The sequence below is a fragment of the Aphelocoma coerulescens genome, chromosome 10 (genome assembly GCF_041296385.1).
Source record: "Aphelocoma coerulescens isolate FSJ_1873_10779 chromosome 10, UR_Acoe_1.0, whole genome shotgun sequence".
Taxonomy (NCBI): domain Eukaryota; kingdom Metazoa; phylum Chordata; class Aves; order Passeriformes; family Corvidae; genus Aphelocoma; species Aphelocoma coerulescens.
The window spans coordinates 1,406,558-1,434,146 of NC_091024.1; the positions used below are offsets into that span (position 1 = coordinate 1,406,558).

Below are 27,589 nucleotides of genomic sequence, written 5' to 3' on the forward strand. Positions count from 1 at the left end.
AATGCCTGCTTTTCACTCTTAGTAAGAAGTTTGACTGAATAAGTAGAACAGGAATAAGAGCTTGGCACTTTTGTCAGTACCACCCATCCTCTGATCAGAATCAGACATTATGAGAAGCTGCAACACACTTTCCATTTTAAGATAAATACCAGTTACATTTTCCTTCTTCATTCCAAGCTCATGCTATATTCCCATAGGATGTCAACAGAAAGGGGTGGCATATCTGTGAGCTGTTGGAGCTAAAAATCTGCTTTTAGAATACTGGACAGTGAAACTCTATATGCCAGTCCTTAAAAATGATTGAAATCCTATTTTGTATCTAACCCCATCAATAATGGGCTTTACTGACAAATCTATTTTTTACCCATTCATTAGCCATTCATGATATTCATGGATCCACTACCTGAAAGGCTAAAAATATTTATAGGAGCTTCATAAAAAAAACCCCACATTGTAAATATTTTTTATTTCACTCACCTGTTCCTCCAAAGGTCTTTCTACACTTAATTGTCTGTTGTGTATAGCTTTATCTAGAATAAACACACACACACACACACACATATATATATATATGCTCAGTTATATGATACATGCAACTACAAAGAGACAGCACATTTTTTTCTTAATTTATACTTTTCTCCCATAAAACATGATGTCTTAAATGGGATGCCAACTGTTAGTTCTAGCAAAAAAAAAAAAAAGTCAGTGTTCCTAGAAGAATGACAACACAATAAAAAAAATCAAACCTTTAAACAAAGCATGACTGGGGCAGAAAGAGAGATTCTGCAGAAGACAGAAATACAGATATAGACTCAGCAATCTCCTTCTGATCAGAAAACTCACGAATCAGGGGAAAAAGTGCTGGAGGAGATTGACTAAAATAGCAATAATCGGATTGGCACAACCAAGAGATTAAAAATCTCTTCCATCCAGAATACAGCGGGAGACAGGGAGCAAGAAAGACTTGTGCAGACACTGCTGTAGATTGGATGAAAACATTGCTTGGAAAAGATTCACAAAATTCAGAGCTTTTCCCTCTACCAGCACCTATCCCTTGACTTTAATATTAGATTGCAACTTCAGTGATCGGTGTCTTGCACCACGAATATTGTTGCTTTAAGATCTCCTTGCTTTTAGCCAAGTGGAAGGAAAGTTTTTCCCATCCTCTGTCTCTACCCTGCAGAACTTTCCCCATCCGCAGCAAAGGGCGAGCAGGCTCCGGGGCGGGCGCTTACCTGTGCCCGCGGGTCTGGGGAAGCCGTGCCCCCGGCTCGCCAGCAGCGCCAGCAGCTGCAGCGCGACCGCCAGCCCGAGGAACATGGTGCGGCCGCGCAGCCCCGCGCCGGGGCCTGCCACTGCCAGGCACCGCCGCCCGCGGGAGCCGCCGGCCCGGACGGCGCTGTCCGGCCCGCGGTGCTGAAGCTCGGGGAAGCCGCCGCCGCCCGGGGCTCGGCCCCTCGTCCCCGCGCCCGCAGAAATGGTCGAGCCCGGCCCCGCCGGCGGCCCCGGGCACGGGGAGGAGCCGGGGGCGGGCCGGGCCCGGAGCATGCGCGGGCTCCGCGCTCGGCGGCCGGGGGCAGCGGCGGGGGCGGCTCCGGGACGGCTCCGGGACGGCTCCGGGACGGCCCCGCGGCCCTGGCGGCGCACAGCGGGCCGGGAGGCTGCGCTGCACCGCGGGCTGGGTGTGAGGGCAGACTCGGTCCCGCACGGGAGGCCTGTGATTCACTGCCGTCTGCTTAAAGCCTTTCCGCGGCGCTGAATTACGCAGCAAAGGCACAGTCGTCAGTGACTCTTTACGACAAAGAGAGGACATGAAAAGTTTAATTACAGCACATCCTGCTCTTTAAAATTTAGGATTTAAAAAAGCGGTAGCAAAAATGACAATAAGCATGTAAGCTGTTTCGGAACCTTTTCAATATCGAAATGTAGCACTTGTAGACACAGAACACCAACGAATCCCTAGGGATCAGAGGAAGACATTTTCACAGGTTCGCGGCAGAACAAAGGATTGCAGTGGTAGCCCGTTCCAGAACTACAGAAGCTGCTTCCAAAATAAATCACAGAGTTCTTTCTTCAAAAAAGACCTCATCATTTTGTAGTCGCAAATGCATACACTCGGGGCAGATGAAAACACTTTAACATTAGAAATGTCAGTGCTTGCTGACTGCTAAAAATGGCTAAAACCTATTTGAAAAGATGAAAAGGACCAGTGCTTTCACAACTGAAAACCAGGAACACAGCTGAAATGTTCATTCCTTTGTCAATGAATACATACACAGTATGATAGCATAAACTGGGAAGAATACACAAAAAAGAGAATGATAATCAACCGAGCCACAAGCACTAAAAAAATTGCAATTTTTTTCCCATTAGCAGCCACTGTATATCATAGTCAAGCCTTTGCATATAATTTAGATAAAATGATGCTCTAGTTTACATCAGATTCACTTCTATAAATTAGTCTTCCACATCCAGAGCAATGAAAATAACTTCCAGAAATGTACTGATAACCCCAGCATCCTCACTTATCACCAGGCTCCTATTCTTGGAGCTCAGCCAGAGTTAGGAATCAAAGTATATTTTGGATAAAAACCTTTTCAGCATAGTTGTATGTAAGAATAAAACAGCCTTATTTACACATTGCTTGGTAATCTACAAGGAAAACTATTATAATAAACAGATCCTTCCCTCATTTTAGAAGCACAGAAGACGAGTAGCTTCCACTAGGGAGCATAGAGTAACCTCCTCCCCTGCCATCTTCAGCAGATGTGTATGTACAGCAACAGGAACCTCAAAACTACAGAATATTGCTGGTAAAGAAAAATGGAAAGATCAGTTCTTACTTCAGTGTGGCTTTATATTTCATGCCAGTCTAGTATTAATTCAACAGTTCATTGCCTGTGTAATGTTTTCAATGTTACAAAAATGTGTACTTTCTCTCCAGGTACCCTTCCCGATATTTCCTTCCATTCCACTCAAACATTTCCCTCAACGCATTGTAAATGTGCATCCATTGCTACAGCTCTACACATTTGTCATTCAGTCAGAAGTACTGAACAATACAAAAGCAGTGAATGTATTTTGAACTTGCTGAAAGGAAGGTATCTGTAAAGCAGTGAGACCAGAAACGGAGCTTTAATTAGAGACAACAGCATGAAGAAGGTGCAGGTCAAAAATATGCCTGTTTATGTGATATGTCTACATATGGCTTTTTGTGTATAATGATACCTCTAATTGTGTTCAAATGTGTTTATTTTATAGGGTATCCTTCTGTTTATGCGATAAGTGTTTCTATTTCTGTGAAATCTTTTCTATACTATTTCCCAGATCCATACGGTTCATTTCCTTAGTGCTAAAGCATCTCCTGCTTTGGCAAGCCTCTCTTACAAGGAATGATAAGAACAGTGCAGGGGCTGGGACTGATGGTGGGGGGAGAAGACAATTCAAAATCTGCCATCACTAAAACTTGGGACACAAACCCTTTCCCTGTTCCTGGCACTGAGAGCCCCGTGCTGCAGCTGTGAGCACAGAGCACACTGGCACTGCCCCGCTCTGCTTTGGCACGCTGGGCGCCCTGCTCCTCGGTGGTGCCCTGGTGAGCCTGTGTGACACCTGACAGATAATACATAGTCTCTGCTAATTGTGACAAAATAGGTTTCATCCTCATAAAAAAACGACTGGGTAAGAGTGCTGTATTTGTTTCTCATTACACCTGTTTCATTTGGCATCATTTACGTCGTCTACTACTACACACTCCCCTGCCCAGTGCCGACAACACAGTGAAGAGCATAAGCTCTTCTAATTTGGATTCTATTTTGGCTCATGCACAGTCAATCCATTTTCTATTCTGGAACTATTTATTTCCAGTGATGTGAAATGAGCCAGAAAGAATACCACTTGCCTATCAGATGCCAAGGAGAACTTAGGGGAATGACAATTAGAATGTTTCTTGCTCTGGTGAGAGCAGCTGATATGAAGCCTAGAGAAATAACTGAAATGCAGCCTTTCAGTGTTATTTTTGCAGTTGTTTTATAACCACACTTCAAAGTTTTTCCTCTAGCTGATGAAAAAAGAAGGCAGATGAAAGCAGGAAAAAAGCACAACAACCCACCTTGCCAAGTTTATGCCTAGATGGTAGACATTCCTTACTTCTGTGGATTTGCTTTTTCTACTTTATCTCATATAATGCAAATTATATACTAAATAACACAGTGGTTAAGAGGGAAAAAAAACTGTTGGAAGAGTTACTGGTGATCTTTATGCAAGGCATTAGGTGTATCTATAATCATCTGACAATAAGTCATGTATTTTGCACATATGTGTGCACTATGAATAGTCCTCTTGATTTCAATGCAATCATCAACAATTAACCATACACAAGCCTGAGGGTTTGTGCACTATGAATCATTTTACACACAGCATTTGTTTATACACCACATAAATCAAAGAGAAGGACTTAAGACTCTAGAACCTCTAAAAGTAAAAGAAAAAAGTGAAAGCTAGTGCATTTAGAGCATTTATCCAAGTTCCATCAACTTTATCAGCAGCTTTTCCTATGCTTTTTCAACTTACATTTTTGGTCTGCAAAGCTTATGAATTTTTCATGCTTCTACAATGTAATGTGATGTTTTTACATGACCAGTTTTTAACTGAGATATTCTTAACCAACTCATTTTGTAAAGTGGACTTCAAAAAATACTGGTCTGTATCTTTCACCTTAGCTTCAAGGAAATGCCCACTTTTAATAATTTTTAAAATAGTGACCTCAGTTTGTTCCTATTGGGCTTTTCTTTTTTTTTTTTCTGATAATAAATCAATTTATAGCTTTGAAATTCAGAATGGTTTTCTGTCCAGATGTATGTAGGAGATGGAGGGATACCTTTTCATTGGAAATACATAGCTTGGAAGAGATTATTTCAGTTTCTTCCCCAGCCTTTCTAGAAAAAAACCCCAAAATTACCTTTAACTGAAATACAAGCTCCCTGGTGAAAACCTTCCCAAGAGGACAAACCTCTGCCAGGGGTGCGGGAATCATCTCAGGATCAGCCCTCTGGGAGCCTCTCAGCCACGACAGACCTCTCGATGTTCCCACCTACACTTTAAGAATAGTGTTTTTCATAACTGGGCGGTTTGGATTGGACATTTGTAAGGATTCCTCACGGAAAGGGTGATTAGATATTGGAATGGGCTGCCCAGGGAGGCGGTGGAGTCACCGTCCCCGGAGGTGTTTAAGGAAAACTCAGTGCCATGGTCTAGTTGACACGGTGGTGTTCGGTCACAGGTTGGGCTCAGCGGTCTCTGAGGTCTGAAGTCAACTGATTCTGTGATAAGCTGCCTGCCATGCGCTGCTCTTTCGAAAGCCACCTGAAATGTCTTTGTTTCGTGATGCTGACAACAGGAGCCCCCGCGGGCGGGCCGGCGCTCGGGCCGCCCTGCTGCCGCAGCCGGGCCCGGGCCGCGCTCCCTCAGGGCAGCGCCGGAGGCGATGGCTCCGCGCCCCGCACACCCGCGGCACCCCCACACGCAGCCCCGCTCCGCACGCGGGGCTCCAGCTCCACCTCCCGGCCCAGCCGGAGCGGCGGGCGGGACCCTGCCGCCCCTCACGGCCGGCACCGCCTCCCGCCCCGCCCCGCCCCGGAAGGCGCCGCGCGGGCCCGTCTCTTCCGGGGGCCGCGGGTCCGGCATGAGCGACGTGGTGGAGCGGACGCTGAGCGCCCTGCCCGGGCTGCTGGGCCAGCACGACCCGGGCGCTGGCCTGGGCGGCCCCGGCAGGGTGTCGGCCTCGTCCCGGCTCGGGAGCCTCATTCGGAGCATCACGGCGCTCACCTCCAAGCACGTACGGGCTGCGGGGCCGGGCTCCTCTCCCTTCCCGCCCCCGGGGAGCCGGCGCGGGGCTGGGCTGGGGGCCCCGGGCGCGGCGTCTCCCCTCGGTCGCGGGGCTGGGTTGGGCTGAGCTCAGGAGCCCGCGATAAATGCCCCGATAAAGCCCCGGCGTTTGTGAGTGGCCGCGTTCTGCTGCTCTGGGGCACGGGCTGGGCCAGCACGGGCGCTGTGCTGGAAGCCAGCGGCCCCGGAGTGAGGTACACAGTGCCTTGAGGAGAGCGTGGGGCACTGCTGAACTGCCGCGTCTCCTCTGGTGCTTCTTTCACGTTCTGCCTGTGAAATCTCTGCGAGATTAAAACAAGTTTAATTTTTCTAGGAGGAAGAAAAATTAATCCAGCAGGAACTAACCAGTTTGAAAGCAACAGTTTCAGCCCCCACCACAACACTTGTAAGTTCTGTAAGGCTGTGGAACAGCACACCGAAGGTGAAGGACAGCAGTGTTCTCACTCTTTTTGACAGGTGGATGTGCAGGTTATTTGCATTATAGATATTTAATCATGAGTATTAAAAAGCACCAATACATGTGGTTTTGCAGCCTGGTTAAAATAGTGAGAAGACTGTGGTTCTGTTTGATGTGCATAAATTGTAACAATGTGGCACCCAGGGCCTGTCATTGTGTAGTTTCTGAAGTAATGCAGACAGCAAAGCTGGCTGGTGAACTGCTTCCATCAAATCATGCTCTTTGCAGGCTGACATTGCTCTTACAATTAGTTTGTGCTCTTTAAGGAGCTGTGCTTTGTTGTACGGACTGTTGTCATGTCTGAGTTTCAGGAGCTGATGTGTTCTGGTTTGAGTTAGTTAATGCATATCTCAGTCCCATGAGTGAGGATCTTTGAAGGGAAAAATAAAGTTTTATCTCGCATGTAGTAAGAAACCATCTTAGGTCAGGGTAGTAACTGGTTAAAAATAAATTGTATTAACAGTGTGATCATCATAATGCTTCAGATAATTCATATTTTTTATGTTGGTCGTAGTTAATCTACTGTTGATCACATGCATGCTAATCAAAATAAGAACTATTTTAGGGGTAGTATAGCGGGTGTTCTGCCTTTATAGCAGAAATTTAATATTGCTTTGCAGAAGAGGTTCATGGCAAAGAAAAAAATTACTAATACCCAGATTTTAGAAAACACATTTGAGTGGATGCGTTTCTATGAGATAAAGTTCTCTGTTTCAGCAGAGCAGTGAAGAAGAGCATAAAATGTGGCTGACTTAAAATTTTCAATACTTTGTTTCTGGTATTTCAGAGACTGATGAAAGAATGCATGGTGAGACTCATCTATTGTGAAATGCTGGGCTACGAGTCTTCCTTTGGATACATCCATGCAATCAAGCTTGCCCAGCAAGGGAATCTGCTGGAGAAGAGAGTTGGTATGTGTATGGAGCCATAGCCCTTTTAATGTTCTCTGAGTTTTAAAGTTTCTCAGGATTTATAGTTCGTGTCAAAATACGACCTACTTAAAATGTTCCTCTGCTTTCTTGGTCTTATTTCATGGTCTGTTACTTTTTGAAATTATCTGAATCCTTAGCTTGTGAGAAGCTCTGTGTGTGCTTGCAGCACAGAAGGCAGGGGAAACGGAATTTGAGTCACCAGTAGTTTCATTGTTTTCAATTGAGGCACCAGTAAAAAATTAATTTAAGAGAATATTTGTTAAACACATCGAGCAGAAAAAGAGTTTTTTCAGGATCTGGTTTCTTTTCCAAGTACTAGTAGAAGATTAGACAAAGATGGTTCTGTCTAACAAATATTTTCTGGTTTGGTGCTTGTAGGATTTTTTTCTTTATTTTAGAAAGAGTTGTAGGGAATGAGGCAAATAGGGTGGCCCTTACAGCATAGAGGCAGAAGTTCCTGATGAAATCTTAAAGGTTGGTTCAGATTTCTTTGAAATTTCATGGGATTGATTTCTTTTCCTGCCAGTGTGGCTATTAACTTGTTTCCAGTAGATGTGGTTTGAAGTATTTGTCAGCGTGTCTCATCTGGAGAATTTCCTTGCAGTTGCTGATTCAACTGCCTAGTGAAGACATTTCTTCTTGTTTGCAGAGAAAATGGTTTAACTCCAAGCAATACCATGTCTGCATGCACAGAAGGAAGGCAGTGTCTTGCGGGATATGCTTGTTTGATATCCTTTGTTTGAGTTTCATCTGGATCATCCATTCAAGTATTGGAGTTTCTGAGAGAATCCATTACAAGTGATGAATTAAATTTGCTTTTCCCTGAGTAATGAAAGCCAGTGTACAGATGCTCTGGTAGGGATTAAGAAATTTTGTCTTTACCAAACCTGGGAAGGCAGGTGATAAGCTGTTTTGAAGAAAACTTTGTGACTTCTGTAAGTGTCAAGAGCCACTGTGTCTTGTTATTAATCAGATTGAGACCTTCCATATTAGGGCTCTTTTTGAGAAAGGTTTGGTGAAGCAGCATCCTTTTTAAATTTTGAATGTAGGTTGCTTAAAGTTCTCTGGACATAAAGTGCCCTTAAGATTTGATCTGATAAAAGAGTATTATCAAGAGTGTGTGTGTGTGTTGGTTTCTTTTTTTGTTGTTGTTGTTCTGCAATTATATGTGATACATGTGGAAAATTTTGTCAGTTCTTAGTGCAATATACCAGAGTTTGTATTGAGGAACTGTCAGTTAAGCTGGTCAAAATGAGTGACTCCTTTACCCAGTGTGAGCCTCAGTTCAGGAGAGTGAACTCTGTGCTGAGCTGATCATGGCCATGATCATAAGCAGATAGATCAATCTGATAGCCCAGCCAATACAGTTATTAATTTTCAAGTTGTTCATTTTGATCCCCAAGCCCTGAATGAACCAAAAGTTCTCTCAAATCTGTCTGAAGTACAGTTCTTGCTCTAACTGATAGCACACTCTCCCTACCCCGCCACTTAAGTCCCATAGTTTAAAAGGAGAGAGGGGTCTTGAAGAAGAAATGTTTCTTCTCCTGGGTTCTGGAATGGTTTCCTCTTTGTTAAGAAATAACAAAGGAGTTCTTGGCTTAGGATGGTGAAGATACTTTTCTATATTCCAAGTTGAATATAAAATTTCTTTGAAGAGATGTTTTATTACTTGAAAACAAAAAAAGAAACAGATATAAGGAAGTGCACTTGTGTTGTGTAATCTAAAAGTAATATACTCTTCTCTGTGCAGAGAAAATATTAGTTTTCCAGGAAGTGATTTATAATATAATGGTGCTCTTGACTGCTCTGTAGCTATAAAAGTATTGTAATATCTCTTTATTTCTCACAACTTATGAATTCTTAGCTGTTATTTTTTGCACTTTACTGCAGCTTAAATATAACTGGTTTGCCTGGAAATAAGGGAGTCCTGATATTTAAAACATGAGCAACTGTTATCCAACAGGGTTTTTTTGTTGGGTTTTTGTAATTGTTTGAGTTAACTCTTCTTGTGTTACAGAAAGTCTTAAGGTTTCTGTCTTAAAGTTTCTTACTGCTTGAAGATAGTAATGAAGGCTGCTTTCTTTTATAGGTTACTTGGCAGTTTCTCTGTTTCTACATGAAAATCATGAGCTGCTACTTCTACTTGTGAACACAGTTGTGAAGGTACAGTGTTTGGGGGGTGAGGGTGGGGGAAGAAAAAAACAAAAATAGGAAAATCTTACAGGTGCTGGAAGGGCTATTCTCATGTGCCAAAAGATGAGCCAGTGGGGAAGAAGACCTGTCTGACCAGAGAGTTTTGCCTGGAACTTGGGGCGTGGTGAAGGGTGTGGTGTAAAAAAGTTTATGACCTTTGGAAGAAGGGGCAGGCAGCTCAGGAGGACTACAAGGATGTTGTGGGGTTGTGCAGGGAGAAAATTAGAAGGGCCAAAGCCCAACTACAACTTAATCTGGCTATTGCTGTAAAAGACAATAAAAAATGTTTTTATAAATACCTTGGCAGTAAAAGGCAGGCTAAGGAGAATCTCCATCCTCTGTTGAGTGCAGGGGGAAACATAGAGGCAAAGGATGAGTAAAAGGCTGAGATACTCAATGCCTTCTTTGTCTTGGTCTTTAATAGTAAGACCAGTTGTTCTGTGGTACCCAGCTGGAGGACAGGAGCAGAATTTCCTGCCCAGAGGAAATGTCAGCAACCTGCTACACCACACAGACATGCACATGTCCATGGGGCTGGGTGGGATCCACCCAAGGGCACTGAGGGACTGATGGAAGTGGTCTGGAGCACAAGTCTGATGAGGAGCACCTAAACTAAACTAAACTTGGACCAGTTCTTCCTGTTCTGTCACACATCTAATTACTTCTGTCTTCCTGTCTTAAAGTTGCTGTTTCTTTGATTAGCAAAGAAAGTCTGGAATGGCTTTCTCTTCCATTTCCTTTTTAATTTAGTTTTTATGTTCTTGCTCTTGAAGCCATATTTTAAAAGTTTTCTCAAAGGAGGTGTGCAATAAACTTTACTTTATAAGTGTACCAATTGTATGTGTTCTCAACTCCAGGAGGAACCATGCATGCATATTGCAATGTCAGCTTTGGCTTTTAGCTGATGGCAAGTATCTGTTGCCTTCTCTGAGTTCATCTGATGACTTTGACAGAGAATGGAAATACATTTTGGAGTGTCACTGAAAATCTGTTACTACTGTCTCCTACATGGAGCAATTACGACTTAATATAACTCTTCCTCTGTAATGTTTACTTTTATATTGTGGTAGGCCAAAGTCACAGAAATTACAGGTTGAAAGTGATGCTCGTTTTGTTGCTGTGACTGAAAACTGTTTTATAATATTTAAAAATATGGCTTGAAACTCAAAAAGAACTAAACCAAAATAAGGACTGAAACTGATCTGGGAGAGATGAACAAAGCAAGTTATATCAGCTGGAAATCTTACACACTTAATTTGTTTTGAAAAATGATTGTAGTCTTGTATTCATAAATTCATCCATCCTTTGGTTTAAGGTTACAGTGAGCTATACTTACTCTTTAATTGTATTTGGGACAGACTGAGATTTTATTCTTAGTTTTGTAGAATGTTACTTGTAATTTGCATTTGCTTCTTAGGAAGTAAGTAATATTTTAGGGTACAGATATGTACTTGGCAGTACTATTGAGCTTGCTCTTTTTTAATTCTTTTGGCTAGATCAAAGGCAGTAGAGAGAGTACTATTGAATTCTGTGGGAAGTGACTCATCTCCCTGATCCAAACAGGGACTCAACATTTTTTTGCAATCATTTCAGTAAACAAAAATTGATTGTAGCTCTATGTGTTAATCTCACATATATTTAAAATATGAATGTAGTTCTCTAAGATGAATGTGGGGAGCTGCCTGTGCCCTCTTCCTGTGGAAGAGAAGAGCCCAATGAGCTCGGTGAAAGCTGGCACCTCAAACACGAGCAGGATGCTGGCTGTGGGTGGGCTCTGTAGGGGGGGTAGGTCCAGCCTGCTTGTGAAAGATTTGGGGGATGTCTGTGCAGAATTTAAAAGTCTAAGAAAAAATTTACTGTCTCCTATGATTGTAACAGGACTTACAGAGCACTAATCTAGTAGAGGTGTGCATGGCATTAACTGTTGTCAGCCAGATCTTTCCACGGGAGATGATTCCAGCTGTTCTGCCCCTAATAGAAGACAAGCTTCAGCATTCTAAGTACGTATTCATTACAGGATTTCAGATGGCCTTGTACAGCTGAATAACTTAATTTCGTAGGTAGTTTTAGTAAACTCGTGTTTCTTCTCTTAGTGATCTTTTCTAATCATCACCTTTAGAAATTAATCCTGTCCTTGTTTTTTCTCTTGGATTCTTGTCTCATTTATTTGCAGCTTGAATGAGTATTGAATAGGTAGCAATTTTTTTTCATAGCCAGTTTTGATAGGTAAATGTAACACACTTTATTTGCTGGAGTCCTTTTAACAAAGGTGCATGAAGAAATGTTTGTAGAGTAGGAGGAGAAACAGATCAGGATCCTTGAACTTCACTGATACTTTTTTCATAAAGCTCTTTATAAAAACTGTGATAAAGGTTTATCTGTGCATACCCTTGATTTGTTTGACTGGTAGTTTACAATATCCCATAAACAGAGGAAAATACTATAATTGTTGTGTTGGTTAGAAAGGGAATTGCAGAATGAATTGACTCAGTAACTTCTAGACATGTATTTTTTGGAGCTGCATATATGACCACAGCAGATTAGTCATGGCCTATTTAATTGTTTATTTGGTGGCCATTGTTTTAAATCATCAATCTGACATCAAGCCCTACTAGGCTTTAAAGTTGGCTTTGTCCCTTCCTCTCTTAGGTGGTATTTGCAAAGTTATTTGCTACCAATATGTAAAACACGGGTTCTCATCTCTACAGATCATAATGTGCTGGGGTCTGGCAAGTTTTTTTCTAGAGTCAAGTACTTGAAGTACCTAAGCAGCTTCATTTTATTAAGTGTAACTCTCATTTCAGGGAAATTATCCGAAGAAAAGCTGTCCAAGCTTTATATAAATTCTATCTCATTGCTCCTAACCAAGTTCAGCACATCCATGATAAGTTCCGGAAAGCCTTGTGTGACAGGGATGTTGGAGTCATGGCTGCTTCTTTGCATATTTATCTTCAAATGATTAAGGTAGGCAAACAATTAGAAGCACAACCGAATTTGGGAGATATTTTTATTTATTTTTTATTTAAAATACACAGTGTGCTCTACAAGAGTTTTTCAGAAAAATCTCACTTGCAGTAGTTAGAAAAGTTAATTTATGGGATCGTGTGTTATGGTTGTTTCTGCTGGCTCTCCATTTAGCTAGACAGATCTGCTTCTGGCAGGATCTGAGTGCTCAGCATCGCTGGGTCCTTAGCCAGAGGGTCTAAGTCCTACAGTGGGTTAAAGGGAAATTTCCTTGTAAATGTTACACCTGCTCCCTTTGCAAACGTGTGAGAAAAGAGCATAGGTTTAAAGTGAAGAGCTCATGGCTGCTGAGGGTTGAGAGTAGAAGTCTGATTTAGAGAAATGAAGCCATCAGTGTAGGTATTTTGATCTTATTCGAGTTGTAAGTATTATTGTAAGGATTATTTTTACTTTTGAGTTGCTGTATCGAAATATTTGAATTGTATTTAATTTTCATTATGTAGGAAAACTCATCTGGATACAAGGACTTGACTGGGAGTTTTGTAACCATCCTGAAGCAGGTGGTGGGAGGAAAGCTCTCTGCTGACTTCAACTATCACAGTGTGCCAGCACCATGGTTACAAATTCAGCTTTTAAGAATATTGGGGCTGCTGGGAAAAGATGATCCAAGGTAACCACATTTTCCTCTGTAATTAATAGTTTGAAGGTACAGAGTACAGTCACAGCCTGCATGTCATAGACTGTAAGAGGCTTTCAGTGTTGAAATTCTTGCAGATTTGTTTTTAACCAAGACAGCATATTAGTTTCTGCAAAAATGGTTTTTTAGCTTCTGGATTGTCTAAACAATTGATTGTTATGGAATATGCTTTAAATGTAATTTTACTGGGACTTGTATTACAATGTTACCAAATAGCTTTACTCCAGATTTTTGCAGTTATTTTAAAATTGTCACCATTTAGTGAGGACCTAGTTGTCTGTGGTCCTTTTCCTATTGATCTTTTTATTTATACAAGCACTGAGGGAAGTGTTTTTATTCTTATAATTTAGTAAATGTTTCTTTTGAAAGCTGCAAACATCTTGTTAAATGCCATTTAGGATCATGGTATAGAGCTCTGCTGTGTTAAAGCAAATTTGTGGATGTGAATAATGTGTTACAGGTTTCAGTAATAGTGTTTGAACTGTTTGGCAAAATAAGACTACATGCTTATTAGTGCTGCAGTTAATTGTAGATATTTTCTCAAACAGGACAAGTGAATTGATGTATGATGTTCTCGATGAATCATTAAGAAGAGCTGAGATTAATCATAATATTACATATGGTGGGTAAGGTTATTTTATGTAATTATCAATATTCGAAAAGGTAGAAGATGAGTAGGTGATTGTACTAAAACATACAGTACTTTTGAGAAATCTAATTATAGTCTTAACATTAAGTGTATTCTGAAGTGTCCAACTAGTATATAGTACCACAAATGATGCATTGCTGTAGAGCACAAATTTTTTATCATTGAAATAAAACACATCTATATACAGGGAATTCAGTTTGGCTCAAAAGCCTTTATCCTGTGTTTGCATTGACCTTGCCCTTAAACACAGAAAGTCAGCTCCTTCTTCAAAGTTCTTATTGGACATTGCTTAAGTTGAAATAAGCAACAGAAGAAAATCCTACTGATACATCTCTGTGTGTTAGAAATGCTTTGATCTTTTCACTGCCCCGGGAAAGGCACCAGATGGTGTGCAAGAAGGACAGTGTCAGTTCTTTACAGCTGTGTGGGGCTTCTCTGAGCACAGTTCATAAACATTACACCTCCAGAGTTCAGTGACAGTGCTGCCTGTGAAAGGATGTCTTTGGCACATGCCTCAATTGAAAACTTCTAAATCATAGCAGAAGGTTCATTTTGGTAGAGGTTCATTATCTTTGTAGTAGAGAAAACTGGTTTTGTTGCTAGAATAAAGCAAAAGGAATAATTGCATTGTTAAATTTTTCCTACTAAAAAGTTGAGCAATTTATTTGTCTTTTTTCTTTGTCTTCTCCTCCCCAGGTCCTAATACCTCCCCAGAATCCTAGGTCTGATGCTCTAGAACCCTCGTTTAAGAGCTATTTCACTACTAGAAAAACCTGCCCCTCCAATTTTTTTATTGTTAAAGAAAGCCCTGCAGATGTGCCAAAGTCCCTGTGCTAATGGAATGGAAAGAAAATTGAGACTTTCTTAAAACAGTAGTGAGGGGTAAAAAAAAAAAAGGGAACATGGCTGAAAGCTGTAGATGCCTAACACCTACATCATACATATGTTGTAAAGCATTGTGTAAGCTTCACTTCCAAAAAAATGGGAGCTTTGGGGAAGTATTCTCTTAGTAAATAATAAATGAGGAAGCATCTATCAGACATTCAGAGTATTCAGCTGATTGCTTCTGTTCTTTTAGGCAAGAACATACAAGTTATTGGGAGGTGTGTTGCCTTGTAATACAGACTGTTTGCACTTGCCAAGAGTTAAACATGAAATTTGTTTTGAGCACTTAAAGGGACAAAGTAGGCAGTTCATTATGGTTTGTACAAGGACATAGAATTTAGGTATGTAGTTCTTGTTCACCTATGGCAAGCATTTTATAAACTTACAGTTGATAATCCCAGACAAAAGAAAAATGTAATTCTGAGTGATTGCTCGTTCTTACAAAAAGTCTTTGGTTCTGGCATGTTTCTTGTAGGCAGTTTTGTTGTGTGCTAGTCTTTCTCAGATTTAGTTTGTAATGCCTAAGGAAGAGAGGAGGTTGTCTTTTGGACAGTTCAGTTAGTGACTGAAGAACAACTGAAAATTGCATCACGATTTTAAGCCCTAATTAACTTGGGAGACTAACACTGTCTGAATCTTTGCCCAGATTGTTGCCACAAAGGATTAATTACTTTCTGTGTGTTCAGTTTACTTCTAGATTTTTCTCAAACAACTGTACAAAGCTGCTGGGTTTTTTCCTGGTTTTGTGTTTTGATTTTTCATTGGGATTTTTTTTTTAACAGGAATATTCTTGGGATGATTTTGGCTGTTGGTAGTAGCTAAGAAATGGTATGAGTTATCAAAACTAATTTGTCTCAAATCCTTTATAGTTGCTTATTGGCTTTCTGAAGACTGTCCCAGTCCAGTGCCTTGAGCAGCTGTAGGAGACTTCTGGGTTAGAAGAACTTTAAGGACAGAAAGTTGTATGCACAGTGGCAAGGGCTAATTAAAATATGTATGTACTAAAGGAGATAGACTTTCACCCTGCTTTTCCTTGTATCAGATGGTACTCTGGTTACATTTGGTGGGAGTGGGACAGCACTGTAGTCCTTTGAGACAGTCACTGAGCTTGTTGGTTTGTTAAAAGTTTTTGGATTATAGAAGTATTTAATACACATTAATTATGTGTCTTTTCCTCCTGCAGCCATCTTGTTTGAATGTGTCCAAACAATTTATACCATTTATCCCAAATCTGAATTACTTGAAAAGGCTGCCAAGTGCATTGGAAAATTTGTTTTGTCACCCAAAATTAATTTGAAATACTTAGGTAAGGATGCCTGATTTCATTATGCTGTCTTTAATTTGGCCATAGTGGTAGCATTGCCTTGTATCACTTTCAATCACTTCCATTCCAGGTTTAAAGGCTCTGACCTATGTTATCCAGCAGGATCCAAATCTGGCACTTCAGCACCAGATGACAATAATTGAATGTCTGGACCATCCGGATCCCATTATTAAAAGGGAGGTCAGTGAATTTCTAAATGTCAAAAATGCAGTTAATTGTTAAGATGGGTGATAAGTTTTGTAAAATGAGCAGTGTACAACTGTTATGCTTCCATAACTGCGAGAGAGCAGTTACAAACAGTACTAATGTGCCAAGCTGTGTAGATAAGCAGTGTTTCATTGAAGAATAGTTACTTAGTTTGGCAGTGTACTAAAGCTGCTGTTTGCCTGCTTCCTTTTTTGAGTCATCAGAACCAATTTTTTTCTTTTGCTTTCTCTTTCAGACTTTAGAGCTTCTCTATAGGATTACAAATGGACAGAATGTAGTTGTCATAGTTCAGAAGATGCTTGACTACTTAAAAGAAAGCAAAGAAGAATATGCTGTCATCAACTTAGTTGGCAAAGTAGCAGAACTAGCTGAGAAATATCCTTTTATTTTTCTGAACTAGCTGAGAAATATCCTTTTATTTTTCTGAAACTTTGCAGTCTGAACTCAGGCACATGTAGCACTGATACCTATCAAAGCATCTGTCATGATCCTGTGAAGTGTTAGAGCTGTGCCTTCCATCCTTTCAAATGCAAAAGAAAGCACATACAAAAATGACTACAGTGTTTCTTGTATTTCAATGGGAGAAACTAATGGCACTCAGCTTTTGGCTTTGGAGTTTACCATTGAAACCTTGTGTTTTTAAATTTGGACTTTGAAACCTTATACCACTGTATAGACAGAGATATCTCAGTGCTACCTGAAGTGCTGTTCTGTAATTGTGGGACTGATCTTCCCTGATCGAACTCTTCATCGGTGTATGGATTTTAGCAATAGCACACTTCGATGGAAATGAAGAAAAGATTTTTTAAAAAACGCCAAAAAAGATGGAAATGATGATTAGGGATTTGGCTTATGATGGGCATTACTGTTAGACCTGCCACTGCCTGATTTTCTGTGTGGTTTTTTTATCTGATAACTTGAGTTGTAAGCTCTTTATAACAGAGCTGCCTTGTCATCCTGTTTGTACACTGCTTGGCATGGAGCAGTGTACCAAAAAAAGCTCTGTTGTCCTGCAGTATGCAAAAATAATGCAATAACACTGAAAATTCTGTCCTGTTAAAATTTCCATTCATTAACTGTGGGTTTTCAGGACTTGTCTGAGAGAAGGCAGAAGCCAACTTAAAAAGTTAGCAAAGGCTGATCAAATGTTAAATATATTTAAAAAAGCAGTGATGATTTCTGTGGAGTGCTTCAGAATGTTTTTGTAAAATTGGTAAATCAACAGCAAAGCACTGCTGAAGAGAGCAGTTTTTTGGTCATTGATCAAGTGATGCTGGGTAAACAAAAGATTATCTGGAAGCCTAGCACAGGACAAGTGTGAGCTTAAAATAGAGTAGGACAAATGTGAACATATCTGTTCATAGTGTGTTAGGCCTACATAAACTTACTGCTCTGTTGAAAAAGTTAAGACTTCTCTAACTGACAACCAGTTAACATGACATTTACAGGAAATACTTGCTAAAAGATACAGGAATATTTCCTCTTTACTTAGATGGAGCTGATATTTGCCCATCAGATCCCCAGCTTACTGGGGAGATCACAATTGGGCGTTCCTCAGGAAATACACTAAATAAGAAAGAAAGAGTTATGCCTTAGCATTTCATTCCTTAACATCTGGACACGTATGCCCCTAACAATGAGTGGTTCATCCAGACAATGAATGCTGTGTTCTCAGTTGGAGGTGATGTTGTGCATTCTGATATCCCAAACAACTTTCTGAGGCTCTTGGCTGAAGGTAACTCCCTGCATGCCCTGAAGAATTAGACATGTTCCTTAATAATCTGTTTGTTTTGTTTTGTTTTCCTCTTAAAATATACTTCGAAATATTTGGTAGGATGTGTTATTTATGTTTCAGGGAAACTGTGTTGTTTTCTATCTAGGATTTGATGATGGAAAGGAAGATCATCAGCTACGGATGTATGCAGTACAGTCTTACTTAGCATTACTTGAAGAGGAAGATAAATTGTATCCACAGAAATTCCTTCAAGTTATGAGCTGGGTAAGGTAGACACATGGTCAGAATTCCATACACAGATTTGAGGAAGCTGACAAAGGTGATAATGTTTTTAATAACTGTTTATTAAACATTTGTTTTTAGTCATTTTTATTTGAAGTCAAGCTGACATGCTTAAATCTATTTTAGTGACCAGGATCCTCAGTGACTGAGGACTATTCACTTGTGGTTTGTGGGAAAGCTGACTTGCTCCCTTTAAGGCAGGTGATTGTTGGAAGGGTTTAGCAGCCACCTGAATCTGACTGCATACTGAGAGCCTTTCTTCATCCAAATTAGCCAGATGTGGTTGTGAAATGCACTTGCAGCCTTGCAAATGACTGGCCAGGTGCTATGCTGGTGTTACCTGACACTTGGGGAAGCTTCAGCTTCCAGCCCGGGGAGAGGCTGCAGTCTGAGGAAATGGTGTTTTGTCAGGGCCGGGTTATGTTTAGCTTTCTTTTCAAGACAGTTGCTTGATTTTTAAAAAGCTAAAAGTTGGACTCTGTTGAGGTAAACGCAAAGATCACTTCAACCCTTTGACATTTAAAACACAAAATGGTAAAGAAATAACTTAAAACATGCTTAAATAATAGTTTCTTGAATGTGAGGTGGATTTTATTGTGTTATTTAGTACTATATTCTAATTTCAAAACTGAAGGCACTGCTGTTTGTAACTAAATGCACATTTTGTCTGTTCTTTGTAAATAGGTGTTGGGAGAATATTTCAGTCTTGTTACAGATGTTGATCCAGAAGTTATTTTGACAAAGCTGCACAATCTGCTGAAGAAGACTTTTGTTACTTCTGAAACTAAAGCGTGGATAATGGCTGCAGTCACCAAGATAGCATCACACACCTCCTGCTCAAAAACAGTGGATGAACTAATCCAAGAACTCAGCACCTCTCTGGATACATGCCTGAGACAATATGCCTTTGAATTGAAGCATATGTGTGAAGACAAAGCACTGATGAAGAGCTTGCTTCCATTTGATGCTAGCTGCAATGACCTGGTGGTAAGACACTTACCATGGGTGTTCTTCATGAACCTCTTTGTAGTTCAGGGGGCTGAATGTTTTGGTAAAAAGGTGTTTCCAAAATGAATGGTGTTTGCAGTTCTCACTGGGTGCAAGTCTGCTTAAAGTGAGTTTTCAGAAACACTTTTTCAGGCATGTGTGATGAATCATGGTATTCTGTACAGAAAGATAAAGAACCATGGTGTTTTAGTTAAGTAAGCTGGAGTAGCTTTTAGCAAAACTATCATCTCGTACAGTGGTTTATTTTTAGTTGTCTTTTTTGTCTTTTAGTTGTCTTTTGTTTTTTCAAAGATGAGGTAGGCCTGCTTTAGTGATACAGTACTTTTGAATTCAAAGGGTTTGCCTCCTATTGGAAAATGACTGATTTTGACCATGACATTTCCACAGTAAATGATGGAAAAGATTCTGTCCATACACATCTTTACTGGTAGATATGGGACATGTGAAATAAAGATCCTGATCTGCTGATAAGACACAGTATTCTTCTGGTAACATCAGGCTCACATGAAGGAAATACTTTCATTGCCTTTTCATTCCTTTTAATTCTGTGTAGGTAGATGCTTCCTTATCTTTTCTGGATGGGTTTGTGGCTGAGGGACTTGCTCGTGGTGCAGCACCATATAAGCCTCATCACCAGAGACAAGAGGAGAAACTTTCTCAGGAAAAAGGTGACAGTTTACTGCATTTATTTAATACTGGTAAATTACCTGATAAGTATTAATGATTTAAGTGTACGGTTAATTTATCTTCTTAAAATAATAGTGCCTTAATGCAGCTCTTGTGTGTAGTCAACAGCTAAGTTCCACTTAAATTTTAGTTCCACCTCTGTCTAGCTGATGTATATAGATTGTTCTGCAGGTGAGAAAGTCTTATTGTAATCCTTGCTGGTCTATAGGATTTGAAATTTATGGGGATTATTAAAGTGAAAGCCTGCAAAGTCCAGCAGTACAGGGATATCTATTTTCAGAAAATAGATTTTGTTCTTTTTTTACACCTCCTTGTAATTTAAGATTGTCTGTCTTGCAGCTCTGAATTTTGAACCTTATGGATTGTCCTTTGCTTCAAGTGTGTCCTCATCTGGTGTCACTGGCAGACAGTCCCCCACTGGTTTATCTTTTGGCTCTGATACATCTGCAAATAGTGCTGAGACGGGGCACAAAGAGTGAGTTAATTTGTGTTTGAAGTGAAGTACTTTGAAGCTTCTCTTCTTGTCAGTATCATGTGTCTTTGTTGCTTCATTGCATGGACCTAGAAAGAATGCAGTTGAACTTGGAAACCCCTTAACATAAGATGTTCAGGTGGGGGCAGGTAATAACTAGGGAAACAGCTTTCTTCACAGACTACAGCTTAGGTGATAGCTAATGCAGTAAAATTGGGACAGGATTGCCTGAGTATTACATTGTTAACTATTTTTTCTGCCTTTTTTCGTTTTCTTACAGGGTACACTTACTTTTAATGGCATTACAATAAAGTCCCTTTAGGATACTCTTTTTAGGTAAAAGTTGAGGCTAAGACTTGCAGTGTAAGATGCTCCTTTTATTTTTAGTGCACTACACATCAATTCCATATCCATAGTTTCATACAAATTATTAGCTTCATTTATACTCTCATAAACTGGTATACAGCAAACCTTTCCAGAATCTTTATATTTTACTGCTCACTCTTGTCTGCCAAAGTACCAAAGTAGGGAATGGTGTTTGAGTGTTGGCATGTTTTTAGGAACATGATGTTGATATGGCTGTCCTGCTTTGTTTTGTTTGCCTTTTTAGGACAAATACTCTGAAACTTGAGGGAGTACGCAAGCTGTGGGGGAAAGAAGGCTACCTTCCAAAGAAAGAAAGCAAAGTAGGGAAAGGAAGTGAGCCACAAACAGTGCCTTGTGGCAGTTTACTAGCAGGGCAGGTCGGGGAGCCTCCTGCACTGCAGCCTGGTCAAGGTGCCAGCCTCTCTGAGGAAGACAAAGAGAAGCAGCAGTTAGCATCAACTTTGTTCATTGGGCTGGGATCAAGTGCTGGTGTCAGCCTGGTAAGTGATTTTTTTGAGATTTAACAGTTTAAAGTGTACATACATTCTTATTTAAAATTATAGATACTTGTATGCAAATGGAGATCAAATTAATGATAAGAAACCCCCCCCAAGTCATTGAAAAACTACTGAGAAGTACTTTTGTAGTGTGATAATTTATTGAAACCTGAAACAGCTTGATGAAGCAACCTCTGGAGCAGGTCTGATTTGGTAACTAGAACTTTCCTCTGTTTACATGTTGTGCTCCAAGTTTTAGTGTCAGTTTTCCTGAACAACTGCTCCTTGACCCAGCTTTGCAGAGCTGTCACATTTCATTTGGATGTGAGGCTGGAATTTGACACCCTATGTCAAGGCCATTTTTAATTTATGCATGGTAATATGTGGAACACAGAAGAATTCACGATTAGGTAATATTTTTAAGACTGGCATCATATTAGCCAGCTCAAATCTTGGCACTTAGCACCAGTTAACCAGAAACTTTACCTGTGCTTAGCTCTTAGTAAGAGCTTTTAGTTTGCTAAGAGAATCTAGAGTCATTTTGCATTATAAGCTAATTCAGTACTCTGTAAGAGATCCAGCAAAAGCCTGGATCCTTTAAAAGCTCTGGAGTCTATTTGTATTTGTCATCTGTTTTGATTCCTTGGTCCCTCCTCACTGTTTCATGGTATTAGCAGTAACACAGCTGGTTGCTAGAAACTTTTCCACTCATTTTTTTCTTTCTCTTTCCTTTTTCAGATGGGGAAAGCAGACACAGCTACTCAGAAGTTCAAAAGGAAATCAAAGATAAATGAAACTCAACAGAGTGAGGAGGCATCAGACTTCCAAAACAGTGCTGCTTCAGATTTTGGTCCCTTACTTGATACAGTACCTACTGACTTGGAAGACTGTGAGGGAAGTACACACACAAGGTTAAGGAAAGCCTCCCCTTCTTCTTCAGATATTGTAGAAGATAATTTAGCATTTGAAACACCTCAGTCCCTCAGAAAATTTGTGCTGGATGACAGACTTTCAGCTAACAGGCTGTCACAGTCACCTTTGTTTGCTGCTAGTAACATTGAAATTCTTCAGCCTTCTCCAAGTGCTCCATGTGGAAGTGCCAGGGAAACACCATTGGTCCCTTCCTTACCAGAAGAACTTGAAGAGCTTCCTCACTCTGAGGTAGTGGGACTTTGTCAGAGTGATGCCTTAGCTCTGCATTTATGTAAGGTGTGGACAGATGACTCTCTGTTGCTCATTGTTTTTGTTTCAAATAAAACCACTTCTGCACTTACTGCTGTGAACTTAGTGTTTGAAGAAGCAGAGCACTTTCAGGTAAGAAATTTTGTTTCCATTGTATTTTAAATTCACCTGGAACTTCTTGCTTTTTGCTTGCATTTAACTGTGCAGTGTTTGGTTTAATAGCCATGCCTTTTTCCAAAGTATTTCCTTAAAACCTGTGGTACAGCTATTACACACATTTTTAAAGGGTGGTGAAAGAAATTGCACTATAAATTTAGTGTCATTGGCTATAAAAGTGAGAGACTCACTTTTTCAATTCACCTTCATTTTGTTTGCCTCTGTATAACAAATGTGTGATTTTTCCATTCTCAATGCAAAGGCTAAACCAAGTGCCAGCCTAACTCATCCTGCTTGGAGTGGTATGACTTGAGTTCACCTCACTTGTTGCTTTTGCCTGTGTGACTATTGTGCTTGTGCATTCATTTGTACTTACCTGACAGGCAAATGTGATGCTTTCCTGGCACCAAATTTGTGTAAGCTTCCTTCAATTTTTTTTTTTTTTTCCAAAGGCATGGTTCATTCTCATGCATTTAGTTGATGTTAGAGAGGAATTGGTTAGTTTGTTTTTACATTGGCTACATTAGGGATTTAAGTATGATTGATAAAAGCATGCTACAGTCAAATTAAAACTTTATTTAAATATTTGGAAAGATATTTAGGAATTGCCAGTTGTCATGACTATCCAGATTTTGCTAAAAGAAACATGGAATAATTAATCAACTCAGCAAGTGATAACTGGATAAAAAGAATTAAGTGCACTGTTTCTTTTAGAATTGACTTAATCAAGGAACTGCTAATTGGTTATGGAGTCCCTTCCCTTTCCATTTCTGACTTGAATCAAACTTGTCTTGGCATTGATAGAAAGTGGGCATCTCATGTCTAGATTTTTCTTGTAATTCACTTAATTTCCCACCCAGACCACCACCATGGATAGAATCTCTTAACAGTTTGTTTTGAGAGCCAGGGACTGCTGAGTAATCTAGAAATCCTCCTTTTTATTCAGGATGTTACCTCAACTTCTTGCTTTTAGCATATAGTTTGAGCTATGTTGCAATGCTGCTTGCTTGTATATTAGATTATTTTGGGACTAAGCTACAGAATTCAGGTTCTTGGTGCAGTTCTTTGGAGCTGGGAGAAGCCAGTTGTCAGAAAGAGATTGATTTCACTGGTGTTATGCATCTCATAGCATGTTTGTAGGTGTAAATGATTGATTTATCCTTCATGAGGGCTGAGAAATGGTAGCTCTGTTCACTTGTCAAATACTCCAAGAAAAATCAACAGAAATAAAAGGCACTTACACAGTTTTATAGCTGTATCTGAATCACTTGCACAACTTGACAGCAAGACTTATATTCTGTATTCCTTCTATGACATATAGATTTTGGAGAGTGCCACCTCCCAGTTTCCTGTAATTGAAGCTCAAAGTGTGGAATGTTGCCAGAAGTGCGTGAGGATGAGCAAAGTCTGTACACAGGGAATTCTTTCTGGCTCTGTTAATTACCAGTCAGAGATGGAAACTCGCCTTGAATTTTCAGTAACTTTATCATTGATGGACTTCATCAGGTAAATAAAACAAGCTGCAGTTTTTAAAAACACTTGTATTCAACTCAGTATTAGACAAGGGTAGGATGATTTGGGTGTTGACTATGAAAATACAAGGCTTCACCTTGAGCAGCTAATTCAAATCTGAGATGGCTGTTCAGGATCATAAAGGGTTATTTTACACCTGCAAAAGAGGGGCAAAGTTCCAGCAAGAAGTACAAATGCAGGGAGAATACTGACAGTAGCTGTTTTTGAGGAGGCTAACAGAACAGAGAACAGAAGGACCTGCTGCTTTAAAATATGGCATAATGTAAATGTGTCAAGAGGAAACAAGTGGTTTGAGTGCAGAGACCAGAACATTGTATGAAAAGGCTGACAACTTTTGCAGAGGAAGAAGAAAGCTTATTCTTTTCATTTTTGAACACTGCATTTATTTTAGGAGTAGGAAAAAACAAGTGTCCTTTGTCCAGAAGACTTCTCTTTTGAAGTGAAATTTGTAAATTTTTTTTTTTTTTAAATTTATAAATCTAAAGCAAGGAATAGAAACATTTTTTAAATGTTAAGGTGGAAAGAGGAGGGGTTTGTTGAGACTAATACGTGTTTACTGCTTGTGTGCTCTATTGTCCAGCTGCTTCTGGGTACAGGGGTTTATTTGAGACCAAATATATCCTGACTTACATATATTATTTGGCTAAGAAATGTGGTGAACTTCCTTTTAGGCCAATGGAAATGACTACAGAAGACTTTGGGAAGCTGTGGTTGTCCCTTTCCAATGATGTGAAACAGAATATAAAAATGTCATCTTGCCAAGGCTCCCTTTCAGCAGCCCTGGATACACTGCAACAGAAGCTGAAACTCCACAGAGTTGACATTATAGGTAAGTGAAAGTATGCTGTAGGGTTGCTCACAGGATAATTTGTCCCAGGAAAACAAGTGCATGGGAGTGAGTATCTTACAGGTTAAGGCAGAGAATGTTTGGGAGCATGGTAAACACAGGACTGGTGTCCCAGGGACTTTGTTTGCCTCACTCAGGGGTCTTTGGGGAGGTGATGTAAAGGTACACATGTTCAGCAAAAAGTGGATTTTGCAAGGGAGAAACTTGCACTGGGAAGAGTTTTGGATAGGACAAAAAGGGAATGAAGCTGTATGACAAACACGAAGCTGGGATTTTGGCATGGTTTGTGGTGATGTGTTCCATGAGTTAGAGATAAGGGTAGGGGAAAACAGCAGACATGGAGTGTGAAAGATGTGTTTTCTATGAAGTCTACTGTAGCAATTGTTAGTTAATTGTTACCTCATTTTTTTCTGTGGTCTCTCAGGTAATGAGGGAATACTGGCCTGCCAGCTCCTGCCATCTGTGCCCTGCCTGCTGCACTGCCGTACTCACTCAGGGATGCTGGCCCTGTGGTTCAGATCCCCTTGTGCTGCTCTTCCAGATGGTTTGCTCTATCAGTGTCAGAAGGTGATGGAGGAGTCCTGAGAGCAATACTGCCTGCCTTAATCTGTTTGGTGTGTGAAAGCAAATCAAAGATTTATACAGTTGCACAGATAATTACCAAAGCTAAACTAAAATGATGCTTCTTGAAGTATTAGAAGTTTTCTTCCAGCTGGCAATGTCCAAGTGGACTTGTGGGGGAAGAATGATGACCTAAATTACCCCTGCAAAAACATGCTCAGGACTGTACAGTACATTAAAGTATTGTTACCTGTGTAAGTGAAATGTATATTAATTTTGTTGTAAATGACTGAAAGTATTTATTTTTATTACGCAGCTTTTATAGATGCCAACACTTATTCCTCATGGCAACTACTTCAATATGATTTTGAAGAAAACATATTTCCATTATGAGGTCAGACTTGATCAGTTGTCTTAATTTTATTTTGATAATTTTTCTAAAGCTATTTTTAAGCACTGCTGGCAACAGACCCATATTGGTGGTTATATAAAATAACTTATGTAGCAGCAAATGCATGGTTTTAAAACAGTTAAAATATTCTAGGGAGCAAAACACTTCCCATGATCTTTGATATTTACCATGGAAGTGATAACATCTAAACAGGTTTTTGATAGGAGTCAGGCATGTGAAATTGTATGGAAGCACCTCCTGGGGGACTATCTGAGGCCCTTCAGGTTAGTTCCTGTCTGCAGTTCTTCCTGGCCCATCTTTCAGTCTCATTCCCTTTCCAAAGGGGTCTGTGAGTATTTGTGCATGTCTAAAATGAAGTTCCACGTGGATCAAGTCTGAGATGAGCTGGGGGCACTTGGCTGTGGACATGTTGACTCCTTGGTTGCGTAGTGAACATGTTCATTGCTTTTCCAGTCCATCCTATAAATTTAATCTGGCCAAAATCCCTGTGCATGAAAATTCACAAGGGAAAAATTTCAATTTATTTTTATTTCTAATTATTTATAGCCTCAGTATGACTCATCAAATGTCTGACTTGCAGAGATGTGGCTGTGTTGTGTGTGCATGCCTGGGAACTGCAGCAAGGCATGAGAGATTAAATCAGAGCAGCAAACATGGAAAATGTGTCTGAACAGATTCTCTCCTCTTCCTGAAGTAACCTTACAGTCTTGAAAATCCAGCAATCTTAATTTATTTAGATGTTAAATGAAAAGTAGTACTGGTTATTATTATTTATAACTGGTGATGTTTTCTGTTTAGGCATCTGAGGTGGTACACACAGTTCAGACACGGTCTGAAGGGATTCTGTAGTGGAATTCTCTCCTCGTGTGTTTGATAAGGAAACCTGTATTTCAGCATTACTGATTCTTGCCTGTTAAGTACTGGTTGTAAAGGAAAATATTCTTTTACTTTGCTGACATTTGGTAAACGTTCATGGAATCGTTGTAAGAATGTTAATGTGCTGATAGCTATTTCTTTTTTTTAAGTCCAGCTACCTTTGTTATCACAAGTATAATGATCCAAGCAAAGCTCCTTTTTTATTGTTGTTTCAGTACCCTCTTACTGAGGAATTTAAAGTGCACTGAACCTGTAAATATATTTAATGTTCTGCATACTTCAATGTTTACTTGGCACTTCAAGACAGTTTATATAAATGAAAACTGATTTATAGTGGAGTAATTTCCAGCAGACGATTTCCCTGCTGGTAAATCAGACTTGTGTTATGCAATTGGACTTCGGTAATCATAGGAACTCTAATACAAGTATCTGTTTGTGGCCTATGCATTTAAACCATTTCAGCAAGGAGATGTTCAATGTCCTGGTGTTTAAAGAACAGCAAAGACAACAATGCCTTCTGTTGTTCATGTAATGTTCTCTGTAACTGTTTTCACTGTATGAATAGTGTGTGTTAGGGTGTCAGTATTCTGATTCTAATTGCTTTATGGTAACACCACTTAAAGGAGTTTGCAGGGAATTGTACCTATGTCAGTCTTTATTTTTGGATTGCCCAACAAATATTGTTCTGAATCTATCACCATATTTGCATTTCTTGCAGTTTAATAAAACTCAGTTTTATTTAAAAAAAACCAGTTTGATACTTGTTAAATGTTCTCTTCCA

General features: G+C 40.0%; 2 protein-coding genes across 6 annotated transcripts in view; one reads left to right on the forward strand and one right to left on the reverse strand.

The window, feature by feature from the left end:
- Positions 1–1,496, reverse strand: part of SCG3 (secretogranin III) — a 28,425-nt gene extending 26,929 nt beyond the window's left edge. For 2 of the 3 annotated variants that reach the window (XM_069025758.1, XM_069025757.1), the window contains exons 1-2: positions 1,236–1,496; positions 478–530 (exon numbers count right to left, since the gene is read on the reverse strand). In XM_069025758.1, the coding sequence (XP_068881859.1) occupies positions 478–530; positions 1,236–1,320 (138 nt within the window). In that variant the 5' untranslated portion in view covers positions 1,321–1,496. The remainder of the gene's footprint in view (positions 1–477; positions 531–1,235) is intronic. The other variant, XM_069025759.1, reaches the window with a different exon arrangement.
- A 4,165-nt stretch (positions 1,497–5,661) lies between these two features.
- Positions 5,662–27,541, forward strand: AP4E1 (adaptor related protein complex 4 subunit epsilon 1). 3 transcript variants are annotated; one of them, XM_069025599.1, is made up of 21 exons: positions 5,662–5,836; positions 6,200–6,271; positions 7,131–7,254; positions 9,365–9,438; positions 11,347–11,468; positions 12,273–12,432; positions 12,936–13,102; positions 13,678–13,751; positions 15,847–15,969; positions 16,058–16,167; positions 16,430–16,569; positions 17,817–17,929; positions 18,075–18,193; positions 18,896–19,198; positions 19,773–19,887; positions 20,246–20,381; positions 20,989–21,244; positions 21,980–22,555; positions 23,901–24,085; positions 24,784–24,941; positions 25,384–27,541. In XM_069025599.1, the coding sequence occupies exons 1-21, from the start codon at positions 5,684–5,686 to the stop codon at positions 25,542–25,544; spliced, it is 3,441 nt and encodes a 1,146-aa protein (XP_068881700.1). In that variant the 5' UTR covers positions 5,662–5,683; the 3' UTR covers positions 25,545–27,541. The 3 variants fall into 3 exon arrangements, with proteins under 3 accessions (XP_068881700.1, XP_068881701.1, XP_068881702.1); XM_069025600.1 differs by having other exon boundaries at positions 5,757–5,832; XM_069025601.1 differs by lacking the exons at positions 5,662–5,836; positions 6,200–6,271 and having other exon boundaries at positions 7,166–7,254; positions 7,925–9,438.
- The last annotated feature ends 48 nt before the right edge of the window (positions 27,542–27,589 follow it).

Coding starts and splice junctions, on each gene's coding strand:
- AP4E1 (XM_069025599.1), top strand. CDS start 5,684: ATGAGCGACGTGGTGGAGCGGACGCTGAGCGCCCTGCCCGGGCTGCTG. Junction 11,469..12,272: donor GACAAGCTTCAGCATTCTAA/GTACGTATTCAT, acceptor CTCTCATTTCAG/GGAAATTATCCGAAGAAAAG. Junction 13,103..13,677: donor CTGGGAAAAGATGATCCAAG/GTAACCACATTT, acceptor TTTCTCAAACAG/GACAAGTGAATTGATGTATG.